Source organism: Carassius carassius, chromosome 49, assembly GCF_963082965.1.
Source record: "Carassius carassius chromosome 49, fCarCar2.1, whole genome shotgun sequence".
NCBI classification, from domain to species: Eukaryota; Metazoa; Chordata; class Actinopteri; order Cypriniformes; family Cyprinidae; genus Carassius; species Carassius carassius.
Genome location: NC_081803.1, coordinates 13,989,808 through 14,003,633, shown reverse-complemented (window position 1 = coordinate 14,003,633; position 13,826 = coordinate 13,989,808). Strand labels below are relative to the sequence as shown.

The following is a 13,826-nucleotide window of genomic DNA, read 5'->3' as shown; positions in this document are numbered from 1 at the left end:
GTGTCCAAACAAACACTTTCCCATGGTTGTTGAGTTTGAGAGACTGGTTCTTGTGTGCTGTTAATCGGAACAATAACAAGTGTGAGATGATTTATAGAAGTGTCATGCGTAATTGTGCTAAATTGTTATTTGCTCAAGACAAGGAACTTAAATTAGAGACAACTATGTTTTTGCAATCAGTCTTGCTCAACATCTCATGAAAGTCCATTTGAATTAAAAGAAAAAAGGAGTATCAGGATTAAAAGGTAAAGATTTTTAATTAGTTCATAAATATTTTCTTTTTTAATTCAGCATACAAAAATGACTATGTACATCCACAGATAAGTGGTTCACGAAGACCGTAATGGGTGACCCACATATTCTGTTCACATGCTCAGAGAGATTTTTTTTTATGTTGAGTAAAAATATAACAAGGCACAACACATATAGTCCAATGTCCTCGTTGATATATTTGGAACAAATACAGGTATTCTCCCTCTAGAATTGAAGTAACCAACCAACAGATGGAATCCATTGCAAAGTTCCTTATTCAAAAGCCACATTTGAAGTTCCCTTTGCGTGTTCAGCAATTTCTTTATCTCGTCAGTCTATTAAACAAAAACAAATGTGGTGAAAAAAAAGTACCATCTGAGTTTTGAGGTCTTAATCCCTTAGAACTTGGAATGTGGAATCCTCTGGAATGTCAAGCAATTCTGAAGGTTCTAAGAAGAGTGCTGAAAATCAATGCCTTGCCAAAAACTGGAAAGATGTACCTTTTAAAAACAATTAAAATAAAAACGGACCCAGGTATTGTGTAAGAAAATAGACTTTTAAGATCTGGATAAAGGAGCATATGTTTTAATGTTTAAAAAAATGAGGGGTAAAAATCCTCTTGAAGACGGCAAGCTGGGTGTTTTTAACAAAAAAAAAACATAAAAGATAAAGTCCAGCTTCTGAGTTTCTTTATAAAAATTCATAAAACTCAAGATAAACCATGTCTTTTCAAAAACATATAAGGTGGAAAAGCATAAGACAAAAGAAAGGCTTGTTGGTAACATACTTTGGTTATTTGTGGCAAAGTAAGTCAGGTAGACAAAGGTTATGCTCCACACCCAGGCTGAATATATCTAGAACAGAATCAAGTCTTGAAATTTTCAGCTCGTTCAACCACAAAGTCTGGGAATTCCAATGAGAATTCTGTCCAGTTCTGTTACAATGAGTAGAGCGCATTCCAGATCTCCTTTAGATTAGTTTAGCTGAGAATAGGTATGTGTGGCGGGGATCGGGACAATTGTTGGAGACGACTGTAGAGATGGACCACCTCATTTGCACACGTATTTCTCCAAAGTCCTCTCACACTTCTTGCAGGTGACGTAGCAGCACCAGTGGTATTTGCAGTGGCATCGCTCCACCACTCTCTCTGAGTACGGGTTGTGGCCCCTGCCACAGCACATCAGATCACAGCTGTCACTTCCGCTGGAGGTTTTATTGCATTGCCTGCAGAAGAAACAGACAAAAAGAACTCTATAGTACATGCTGTACCACCAAAAAACTCGTTATAAAACGTTATAAAAATAAAAAAATAAATAAAAAAAACCTTATTGTTGTCAGTGGGTTGACAACAATCATCCATAAGGAATGCTTTTGTTATTGGACTTTTACACACACACACACACACACACACACATATATATCTTAAAAACATAATGCTTTTAGTCCAACAAAGCACATACAATTTTGGGTAAAATATACTTTTTTAGAAATAGCTTTTCTATTATTTTATATAAGATAATTTTTTATCAGCATTTCATATTGAGGAATATTTTTTCTAGAAAAATCGGCAAAAATATTTTTTATAGTTTTCTAAGATTTTTTAGTTTTTTTATATAAATGTTATATTTTTATTATAGTTTGTATATAATATATTCGATTGTTTTTATCAAATATATATTTATATTTAGTTTTTTAAGCCAAATTTAAGTTCTAAACTTTTCCATACTGAGGAATTAAATATTTTTTAGAAAAATCCGTGGAAATATTTGAAGAAATCTTTTCCATATGTATCTATTATAATTTTATTTTTATTTAAAAGATATAAAACAGAATTTTCAACATTAAGTGAACATTGAGTGAATTGTATTTACGTACTTATAAAATAAATAAATGTACTGACTAGTTAGTTAGTTGTTAGACAGCTAACTTATACATAATCCAAACTGTTTTGTACATGGAACTTCTAAAACATGACAAAAAAAATACATTCACACAAATAGATGACAAAACATTTCTCTGTGACCATGAGAGAAATTGCTAAACATAAGCTTCTTTTCAAACCAAGGTAAAAAAATTTGCTCAACCACATATTAAACCACCAGCACTGAACCTTCTTATAGCTGGTTTTAAGAGCCAGTTCATTCGTACCCAGGGAACGTGTTCTCTTGCATGGATCCTGCAGACATGTACTGAAGCCTGGGGCATTTTGAGCAATGAATAGCCCTGTCATAAATCACGCTCTATACACTAGGGGTCGGCCTGTGTGTAGTCCTCTCCACATAAGTGCATTGTTTTATAATTGTGTGGTATTAATGCTCAGGGTGCTGAGAGACAGACAAGAGGGGATGGCTACTAGAGAACCAGAGAGGCTGTTATTTAAAACTAAAGTAAAAGTTTCTCTCAGGTCAGTGCTGAAAGAATAGAAAGGCAAGTAAACATGCATTTGGACTCAATGAGTAGCATATGTTCAATGCTGACCTGCACCAGTGTGGAGTTATATAGTCAAACGGTTTATAATTCATGAAGAGACCTTTAAAAAAAAATTTAATAAGAAAGAAAAAGTTTAGTACATTTTGCTTCCAAACTCCTAACATCTCTAAAGTGATCATCAGTTTAACAATGTAAGAGCTGTGAGCAGAACTTATGGAATTATATTCCAGACTTTATTCAAAAGGAATTGCAAATAGTATTTGAAATAGTATTTGCAATTGCGTTTTCAATTTGTGGACGCATAAAATGTGACATAATCCAAATGCAAATCGCGCATTACCGTTTGCATTTTCGTTTAAGCGAACGCACAGTGTCTGCCAAATTTAAAATGGAAATGCAAAGTCCGTTTGCAATTGTGTTTCCCATATCTTACGAGCTATGAGCCTGTCATATTTAAACAGCAATATTAATTACCACATTTGCCTTTTCACTCTCTGCACTGTGCATGTAAACTGCCAAAACTCAAATGGAATCGCAATTCCTTTAGCATTTGAATTTCCAACGTCTACAGGGAAACCTGTCAATCAAGTGACAGGGGTTGGGCCATTTTATTGGGCGTGTTTGCATTGGGAAGTGACGTCACTCACAGTCGACGGTAATAAATAATTATTAATTAATTAGTGTGGACTTTGTCATCTAAATACTTAATAACCAATAAGGTTAAGGATGTGTCTTAAAAATTACTTCATCTTTTCTATCCTGTGAAGCTTTACTTAAAAAAGAAACCCGCGCCAACACAGACGTACTTTATTTTTTTGTTTATCTTACTTCAGCCACGAAACGGGCGATCATACTAATAACTTGTAATCTTTACAAGAATATCTGAATCATGCAATAAGCAAGTCTGCGTTTATTAAACACTTAATATCGCGTCTGTTTGTGCTTTCAGAATCGCAGAGTCTGCTGCCGTCGTTCCAGCACATCTGCAGCGGAGACCTGAACCAGGAAGTTGGTCACCAGATAACACGGTAACCAGATAAACCGTAACAGCGGGAAGATTAGGCAAATAGACTGGTGACGTAGGTCTGCGCGCGTTTCTCCATACAAAGTACGCTGATTTCGGACTTGCATCCTCGGTAGTTCAGACTTTGTGCATTCGACTGGGGAGTGTGATGTCTGCGAGGACGCAGGTCCGGTAATTCTGCAAACAGCAGCGTACTTGATAACTTCACTCATCTCGCCTTGACTACTGCAATTTTCCTCACTGTATATTTACAATAAAACAAAAAAGGATATGAAATACCACTGCCTCCTTTCATTTTTCATTTAAACATAATAATAGCAGCAGAAATGTACTTAGTTCAGGGAAATGTGTATATATAAAGTCATTACAAATGAAACTAAATATTATAGCAATTGCCTCTTTTATTACCGTCGACTGTGAGTGACGTCACTTCCCAATGCAAACACGCCCAATAAAATGGCCCAACCCCTGTCACTTGATTGACAGGTTTCCGTGTAGACGTTGAAAATTCAAATGCTAAAGGAATTGCGATTCCATTTGAGTTTTGGCAGTTTACATGCACAGTGCAGAGAAAGTGAAAAGGCAAATGTGGTAATTAACATTGCTATTTAAATATGACAGGCTCATAGCTCATAAGATATGGGAAACACAATTGCAAACGGACTTTCCATTTCCATTTCCATTTTAAATTTGGCAGACACTGTGCGTTCGCTTAAACGAAAATGCAAACGGTAAATGCGATTTGCATTTGCGTTTGGATTATGTCACATTTTATGCATCCACATATTGAAAACGCAATTGCAAATACAATTTGTAATTCCTTTTGAATAAAGTCTGGAATATAATTCCATAAGAAATATACCTCAAAGTGGAAAAACATTTTAAAAAACATCTTTTAAATAGCGCTAAGTCACTCAGAGATTGCTTCCAATGCACTAATTTCATTAATAGCAGTCTTGTGGCCCACACAGCAGCATGAGGAACAAGGAGAGAAATGTAACTTCAGATAAGATATGTTCCGGGCTTCTCTAAGCTTGTCATTTGGACTCTCCCCATCTCTCATCACCAAATCAGATTAGAGAAGCCATCTCTGCAGGTCTAGTTAGGGTAACACTCATGGCTCATTATCTTAAGACCCTTCAAATCACAAAGAGAGGATGTGCAATGATAGCAGCTTCCTGACTTCATAGGTGAATCTCACAAAAACAAAAATCCCTGACAGCAGCTTCCTGACTTCATAGGTGAATCTCACAAAAACAAAAAACAAAATCCCAGGTCACATTTCACTACAACACTGAAAGAAAAAAGAAAAAAAAGAAAAAGATAAATATAAAGAAATGTTTACATTTATAATAATATTTAATTTATTATATATATTCCCACATCCCAAAATTATTATTATATAAAAAATACAATGATATTAGTGTGACAAAGCACACACACATTATTATTTTTTTAATAATTAAAATATATTTTTTAGAAAATGTATGTTCGTTAAATAATATAAAATGATGCATTTTCATAAAAATTGCATTGCCATAATTTGTATGGACATTTTACTCAGAACTGACATATAATAATTTAACAATTCTCATTAGATTCTTAATACTGGCATTACAGCAATAAGAATGGGCTTTTTTTTTCTAATGGGAAGTGTGCTTAGTTGTCACAACACAATATATTTTCTTCATTCTTTCTGCTGATTTTAGTTTAAAACATGACCTGGATTTCTTCATGCGATTCACCTTCGCTGTATGATATAATTATAATAACTGACCTTCTGTAAAACTGACATCAAAACACAGCACAATTGAATGCGAGGACAGCAGGTGTTGTATTCACGTTTTAGAGGCAGGTATGGGGTTATAGGAGTGCTGAACCCCCTACATAACAGAGACCAACATGTGCGAAACACACAGTTCCCTGTTGACGTTCTCTATTGATTACAAAACACACCAGAGTCTTGTGACCAAGTGCCAAGCACTAAATTTATGAACAGAGAGCACGTGTGAGTACTCTTATCAGCACTAAAGCTGAGGATGTATACTGTGTGATGAGTGCACCTGACATATAGCATGTATCTAGGTTATCAGTGCACTGACCTATAATTCCTATAAAAGCCTAAACGCTTACAATGTTCAGCTGTAAATATTGAGTTTATGAATTTTAAAACTAACAGTACTGACTCTACAATTTGACTGAATGAGCAGCTTTCAAAGACATGTGTAACTCATACAGAAGTCCCAAATTTTACTCGGTGAACATCTTGGCAACAAATCAACAATAAAATGTGAAACCAGCAGTATATTAAATGTTTCTTCTATAGCTCCAATTACACACAAACACACACACACACACACACACACATACACACACACACACACACACACACACAAAATACTACAGGAAAAAAATAAACATATCATTTAAATTTTTTATTAGTGTTATTTTTATTAAAATAATAAACAAAGAAAAAAATATTAGAAATACAATTATGATTATTATTTTAAAGACATTAATGTATTTTATTGCTGCTGCCACCATTTTTGGAGCTGTAGTTAAGACTGATTTCCACATTCATTCCACAAAGCTTAGTCAAAAAAAGGGCCACGGAGCACATTCAAACGCAAACATAACAAAAGCGAGGAAGCTGAGGTTTTTCCATTCTTACCTAAATCTACACCTGAGTCTCTGCTGATAAAGCAATAGGAAATAAGCAGGAAGAATTCATTGTCATGCTAATCTGTGTGTGCAGAGCTGCTATCAGCTGAGAAGCCTTAGCTCTGTGAATAGCAGCATTACTCACAGACAGACTGTGATAACAGTAAAGAGGACATAGTCACTCTGGACATGAATACACACGTGTACACACACACACAGTCCGGCTTTATCAGGGATTTCCAAGAGATATCTTATGAAGTGACAATGAATAACCCATAATAACAAACATTTCAAGACATGAGCATTGTGTTTAGAGACTACCTGTCAAGTTAGAATAGTTCTTAAAATGTGGAATAGTTTCCTTCTCTGATCAGCAACAAATCATAAAGTTAAAAACAAGGCTTTTAGAGTAAGTTAAATTTGATTCTGGTTATATCACCTTTTCTGGACTTAAGTTGGTGTACAATGTTTACAAGTTAAGATGTGGTTTCATGATCAATCATTACCGCCAAGTACTGTGTCTTTTCCACTTTCTACTACAAATGATTGGTATGAATGGACATAAATAGAATATTTAAGAAAAAATTCAATCATTTAATGAAATAAAAATAAATATTTTTGCATTAGGGCCTGTGAATATATTGTCACGGAATTTATAAACCTGACCTAATTGGGCTAGCAAAAAAGAAACTGTTGAGCAGTGATATAATTTGTTAATTAGTTAGTCTCACCTGTCCTGAGTACCGAAAGAGCCCAACTTGTCATTCTTTATGCAATAATCCGGTGAACTCTGCAGATAAACCAGCTCATTCTCTCGGACTGGCCGGATGTCGATGTCTTTGGGGACGAGTTGCTTGCGTGTACCCATAGGCCGATGAACCACCTTAGTGGCTGACAAGTACTTGGTCTTTAGGTCCATGGCGATGTCCTTCAGATCCTGTAAGCCTCTCCAGCAAGTCCGAATGGAGCAAGAACCAGAAACACCGTGGCATTTGCACTTCATGACCAGAGCGTCTCGCAAGGCCTGCATTAGGCGGAAAAGTGGGATGGATTCAGATGAAGTAATGAAAAATAATAATAAAATTACATGCAACATATTGGTGAATTTGGACAGCTTTTGCTCATAAAACCTCCTGCATCAAATAAAGAAAAAAAAACTACTTTGCAATAACCCATTTTAATTTTAAGGTTTATTATTCCTATCAGACTCCATGCTTGATTGCCTGGCAGATTAAGTCATGTGACTGGCTTTTCTAGTGAATCATTGATGCCACATGGTTTCTGTGTGGCAACGCTTACCTGTCTGCCCACTTCACTGTTGTGAAGATGCATCAGCTTGTTGGCATTCGAGCCAGACTTCTTCTTCATCTTCATTGGGGCATCAGAAAACTTGGAGCCCATGAGGAGACCATAATGCAGGTTATCAGCACAGCCGCCCCACCTGTACCCAGGCTCTGGTATTTCACCTGGAATCGGACCACACGAGCACAACCTCAGGTCTCCGGAGGTGCACGCCCGTGCTATAGTGTGACTTATAGCGGCTGCGGAGAGTGCATATACAAATGCAGATTCCCTCGTTCCTGAAAAAAAGAAAACATGAATTCTGACTTTTTTTCCCTTAGAAAATGAGAAAACTTAACAAAATGAGAATCCTGTCAGTATGCAGTATGAAAGGATAATGGCAGAGATTATGGAACTGTTCTAACAGTGCACATATGTCATGATAATAGGTGTAGAAACAGGTGCAACTTGACCCCGTACAAGGTACATCAAAGGCTGCCAGTGCTTTAACTTTTGACAAATGCAAACAGTATGCAGGAAAGGTCGTCATACAAACAGATTTAGTCTGACCATCTCCGGCATTTGGATCATGCTAAATGCTTGTAATAAATAAAAAAGGAGGACGATTAAACCACCTGTCAAAGGGTAGCATGCAAGTGTCACCACTGTGAGGAAATTCAAGATGTGATGCTGCATCATCAATCAACAGAAACCCAGGTTGACTATCCCTTTTGTTTGATTTCGTTGATTTCATATATTTTTAGTTGGTTGACAGCTGAAAATCACATCTGTGCTGCAGGGGTCATACACAGGGTAAAACCGTAGGCTTTAAATGACTGTGAAACTAGGAAAAAAGGCAATTCTCTGTCCATTACTGACTAACTCGTTCAATAGCATCTCTCATTGAATAGAATGGATCCTATTGTTTGTCCTCACAGTAAATGCTGCTCCTCCATGAAGCCTCTCATCAAAAGGAGCATGAGAAAGAAGAGTGGAGCAAGAATTCTGCGGGTCGGAGGTTTCTGGGTGGGCAGGGGTATGATTTCTTTTATCATGCAGCGAGGTACTTAGGCCGAATTGCAGCTTTTAACTGGTATAGTCTGTGTTACCCGGAGCGAGAGTGTTTAAAGATCACTGTAGGCTGCTTTTTAAACCATTGCCCTCATTAAGTTTTCCTTAAACAGTTAGATGGGTTCCTCAGACCTATTAAGGCCTGAATGGAAATCACGCTTGGGTATAAAGAGAGGTGTGTGGTTGCCTTGAAGGGGCTGGCATTGGACAGACAGCGGCCCTTTCGCTAATTTAGGGCTTTTTCTGTCTAAACAGAACATCTGTGGATAGATTTCAGAAACGCTTCACACAAAATAGACTTCAATTGGAAATAAATCCTCTTTGGACATGATTTTCCTCTGTATCTCACCTCGTTCCAGGTCCGGGAGGAATTTTGAAGCATCAATAGAGGAACAGTTCCAACGCATGTCTGCGAAGGTCTTTTGGCAGACCTTTTTAACCTCCCGTGCTGCTTGGATGATGGTTTGCACGAGTTCCAGGTTACTCCTACAGAGCAGAGCCTGAGAGGAGACGAGGCCTGGCAACGTCTTGCAGTGCTGGGTCTTGTTGATGTGTTGTGTGGTCTGCGATAGCACCCTGGATGAGGAAATGCATATGTTTTAATGAACACTGGATGTCTGTGAATTGTGTATATTGATAGAAATGTCTTTTGAGTTGTAGAAATTTAATACAATTTTATATGACAAGTTAAACAGACCCTTGAAACATCATTAAAATGTTTGGTGGCGTGAAAAAGGGATCAAAATATTTGTGGCAAGTCTTGAATTTAAAGTGACTGAATAAAGCACAGTCAAATAAGCATGGTTAAAGCCAACTCTAAAATATTAGGAACAAAGTCAATGGTTGAGATACGTTTGAGAAAGTGTTCTCGCACGCATTTAGGCTGCGGGCTAAAATTGTTCAGTGTCTCGCTCGCAAAGGCATGCAAACAACAACTCATTCCCAGAGATAATCAATCAAGATTAGACCAAAATGGAAGAAGATTATTTCTGCATCGCTTGGAAGCAAGAAAGGCACCAAAAAACAATTGCCAATGAAAAAAAAATGTGTTTAGATGATTCGATTATTGTTAAAAGTTTAGTGAATGTTCAATGGTAAAGCTGCTGTCAGACAATGCCACAAGACTTTTTGCAAGCTTAAGTCAAAGTGCAAAGTGAAAATGCAAATCATGGATTTTATCTGAGCAATTATTTTCCTGAAACTTCTATGACGAATAATTAAATTGAGTTAAGACTTTGTAGTGAAACCTGGTGAATTCAAGCATTGTTTTACTATTCTCTTTTAGTAAAATGCACACATGTATCACTATTCGTGAGAAAGAACTAATGCCCACTCTACCATCAAAAGGCAACCAAGCTCATCTTGAAATTAGTTTTCTGTGTATCCAGATGAAATTATTACATGCTGAGATACTAGCAATCTTATTTTATTGTTATACAGTGCAAAAAAAGTGCTCAGTGCATGTTAAAATCAACAAATGTTTCAGTCACGCAGGACCTTCCTCAGTGTTCACATACTGTTGAAACGATTCATTGTTCTATTTAATTCATCACATCTCAACACATGTGTACCTAATCAATTCAATTAATGAATTAACAGTAACAGGTCATTTACTTCACTGACAATTTACAAATATAAATAACTTTTTTTTTTGTTGCACTTCATGAGAATAAAATAAGATCGCTAGTATCTCGGCATGTGATCCTTTTATTTGGATAAGCAGAAAACTAATTTCAAGATGAGCTTGGTTGCTTTTTGATGGATTTGACTTGAGATTGTTTTACATGTGAATGGAACTAAGTGCAAGATCCTCCGTTTTTCATTTTTGATACTCAGATTAGGGGCCGTCACTTTATGTTCCATGATATGTGACTGAAAGACCCCGTCTTAACCTCCGCACACACATATACCCTTCGTCTTTGTTATCCAGGGAACACAGGTGTTTATGGCGGCATCTGTTTCGCATTTCTTGCCATGCAATATCAAGATCTTGTGCGTGCAAAATGGCCTCTTCACGACCCAATTTCTCTATCATCATGTTTTCTATCGCAATTCATCAACAGTATGATTATGTGAAAACAAAACATTCTGCAGAAATCACAAGTTGCAAGGAAATTAGTGTTGAACTGGATTAAGCTCTGATTTAATAGAATTAAGATAAAATTATTTTTAGATTTATTCCTAACACTTCCAAATCCATTATTTCATTACCACAAAAACATCTTTTCCTAAGTTCCAAACGTAACTTTTTTCCATGTTCCACATGATTTGACAAATCAGTCAAACTTGACAAACATCTTGAATGCGTTAAAACAGTTCCAGTATATATATAAAGAGAAAAGAGCAACTCACAGCCATCTGATTCCTGTGCACTGCTGAGACAGGAGCAGAAATGTGAGGAGACAGAGCGGGAGTGAAGGGAAGGTTCGCTTCATGCTGTACAATAAGATCCAGCTCAATCAGAAGACACTGATGCAGGTGTTCTCTGACCCACTGCTTCTTGACACAGTTCTAATTAAAAGCCAAAAGCCATGGCACTTGTTCCTTATTTCTGTCTCTTCTCCTGCTTGAAAAAATTAAATAAAAAAATCAGATTCAGATTACATAGATCACATGCAGCAAACCCTAGGTTCATGTTCTACTTTGATGATTACTCATGTGCACCAGACATACTTTGAAGATTTGTAAAAATATATATAAAATATTTATTAATAGCATTACTTTTGCTCCAAATATTACTTTAGTATTTATGTTCTGTATTGTTATTATGTTATTATATTGTATTACTGTATCACTTTCATTGAGGATTTAATATAATTTAAATAAAAAAATGTTTATTTTGTTTATTGGTTTGTGACAAGGAGATGCAAAAATAATAATAATAATTAAAAAGATAAATTATTCTTTTGATTTTCTTTTTTTATATATAGTATTTTTAAGAGTTTTAATACTCGGCATGCAAATTTCTTAAATATAGGTGTGGCAGTTTTTGGAATGTTATCAAATGTCCTCTAATTATTCCATCTGCTGTAATAGGAGGGCAATAAACAGATACGAGCTCCCAGTGGACAGGCTGTCTGGCCTCAGGCATGATGCTTTCACATACAGACAGTGATCATTCAGATTGCAGAGAGCTTTTCCCCCCTTCTGGCTATAGACCTACCCAGAAAACTATACATTAAAAGTAAAATTGCAATTACAAACGTAACTATTGTATAAAAAATGATAATACTTATAGAACTTATTATACTTAAATGTTTTATTATATTGCACTTACAACTATAATTTCAACTATTTTATTTACTTTCAGCTTTATTTTTTATCAATAACAAAATGCAAAGTGCAGATTGTAACTTTGACACCACATTGATTTTATTAACAAATTTGGGGCAGCAATTTTCAAATTTTCTGTTTATTTTTAAGTGTTCTAAATATAAAGAAACAAATAGAAAATGTATTGTAGTTAATATCATATGCATTATCTATCAGTCTATATATCATTCACATGGCTAGCTATACGAATCCAAAGAGTTTAATATTTCTTCAGAGCTCCTATGTAATTGAACAAATCTCATATGAGATATAAATAACGGTTAAAGATATTAGCGATGAGCTTTTATTGTGTAGGCTATAGCTATAGCCTATGTAAAAGCAATAAAACAGCTCTTTCACTCTTGCTTTCTCTAAGTTTGCACTTTATCTTTTATTTTTTCGCCTTGGGGAGAAACGAGGTAAACTTAAAATGTAATTAGTTCGCTCGATATAACCCCTCTAGAATGTCTACAATTTAGCCACTATTGCAGATTATTGCCCTGTCAATTTATTGCATCAATGATGATGTTTAAAAGCTAAAACATCTTTGTAAATAAGTTAAGAGACGCAATCAAGCGTTGCATAGGCTACTAAATTAAGAAACTTTGCGCACAATAAATGGAAACGCACTTCTATCCTCACCTTTATCAAACGGATAGCCTACTGATGCCAAAAAAATACCGCTTGTGCAAAGTAATCCAAAAGTGTATTTTATTTAAATCCAGACCAAATTCTGTAGCCAACTGTGTAAATGTGCGTTAATCCGTTTTTGCGAAGTCCGACTGAGAATGCATCGTGCAACAGTCCACTGATAAAGAGATGCGTGTTGATTTTGCGGTGCGGTGCTGTGCTGCTCGCGCGCTGGAATCTGCTGGACTGACGGTGCAGACGGAGCTCGAGACACTATATGAGCCCGCGCGCCACTTTGATCTCGCGCTGATGTCAGGGGCCATTAGCATAACAAAGTGGTTAAGGTTTCCAAGCCAAAAAAAAAACGCTGAAAATATGATCTGTGACACTCTGGCATCTCGCTACTTTTGACACGGAATATATTTATTTTTTCTTTCCAAGGCTATTTTAATTATGGGTCAGTCATCGAAAAAGGTGCGGTTTGTGTTCCTCATAAATAGCCTATGTGTGTAAACGATGAGTTTGAAAAGCTAAAACCAACTCGTATTGTGTAATATTGTAAGTAATTTTTTTTCTTTTTTATTTATTTCCTTTTCCGTTGCCAACTTAGGCTATTCCAAAACTTATTTCAGTGGAAAATATATATGTATTCTTTCTATACCTTTAGATTAGGTTATAATAAAAATAGTTGTTCATAACTATACTTTATTAAAATTATTTACTATTCCACATAATGTCATCTTTTTAAGATGTGAACTCAAGGACAAAGGTGTGATTTATTAGCACTTAATCTTAGGGCATGATTTTAAATAGTCCACTCTGTCGCCATTATTTTCTACAGAAGTGATTTTTGGAGTGGATATTTGTTGAAATATCAGTATTAAATTCCCAATCTAATAAACTACTCATAATATCATGACATAGGCTAGTGATATATTTTAAAAGCATCAAATGGAACAGACACCCTATTAATAATTTTCAGCATCTGTAATCCATGGGAGGTGAAATTAGTGAGAAATCGTGGGAGCGTCAATTTCAGGAAATAAAATCACAGAATTCGCAATAATGTCTCTGGCTGTATGCCAGAGTTTCCACACTCATACCATTTAAAGTCCTGTACACAGCCCATATTGGCCACTCCAAAAACAAGGCAATTTTCCAAGCA

At 35.9% G+C, this 13,826-nt stretch overlaps 1 protein-coding gene across 2 annotated transcripts; it reads right to left on the bottom strand.

Moving 5' to 3' along the window:
- Positions 1-232: 232 nt before the first annotated feature.
- LOC132132565 (protein Wnt-11-like) lies at positions 233-12,924 on the bottom strand. 2 transcript variants are annotated; one of them, XM_059544988.1, is made up of 6 exons: positions 12,674-12,924; positions 11,072-11,285; positions 9,069-9,295; positions 7,667-7,947; positions 7,099-7,391; positions 233-1,476 (listed from the first exon to the last, which is right to left on the bottom strand). In XM_059544988.1, exons 2-6 carry the CDS (start codon positions 11,152-11,154, stop codon positions 1,302-1,304), a joined length of 1,059 nt encoding a protein of 352 aa, XP_059400971.1. In that variant the 5' UTR covers positions 11,155-11,285; positions 12,674-12,924; the 3' UTR covers positions 233-1,301. The 2 variants fall into 2 exon arrangements, with proteins under 2 accessions (XP_059400971.1, XP_059400970.1); XM_059544987.1 differs by having other exon boundaries at positions 11,072-11,282.
- Between the last annotated feature and the right edge of the window lie 902 nt (positions 12,925-13,826).

Excerpts from the sequence above, each read along its gene's own strand:
- LOC132132565 (XM_059544988.1), bottom strand. The coding sequence starts at position 11,154 with ATGAAGCGAACCTTCCCTTCACTCCCGCTCTGTCTCCTCACATTTCTG. Across the intron at positions 7,948-9,068 it reads CCTCCCGGACCTGGAACGAG|GAACGAGGGAATCTGCATTT; the intron begins GTGAGATACAGA and ends TCTTTTTTTCAG. Across the intron at positions 1,477-7,098 it reads TCTTTCGGTACTCAGGACAG|GCAATGCAATAAAACCTCCA; the intron begins GTGAGACTAACT and ends TTTCTTCTGCAG.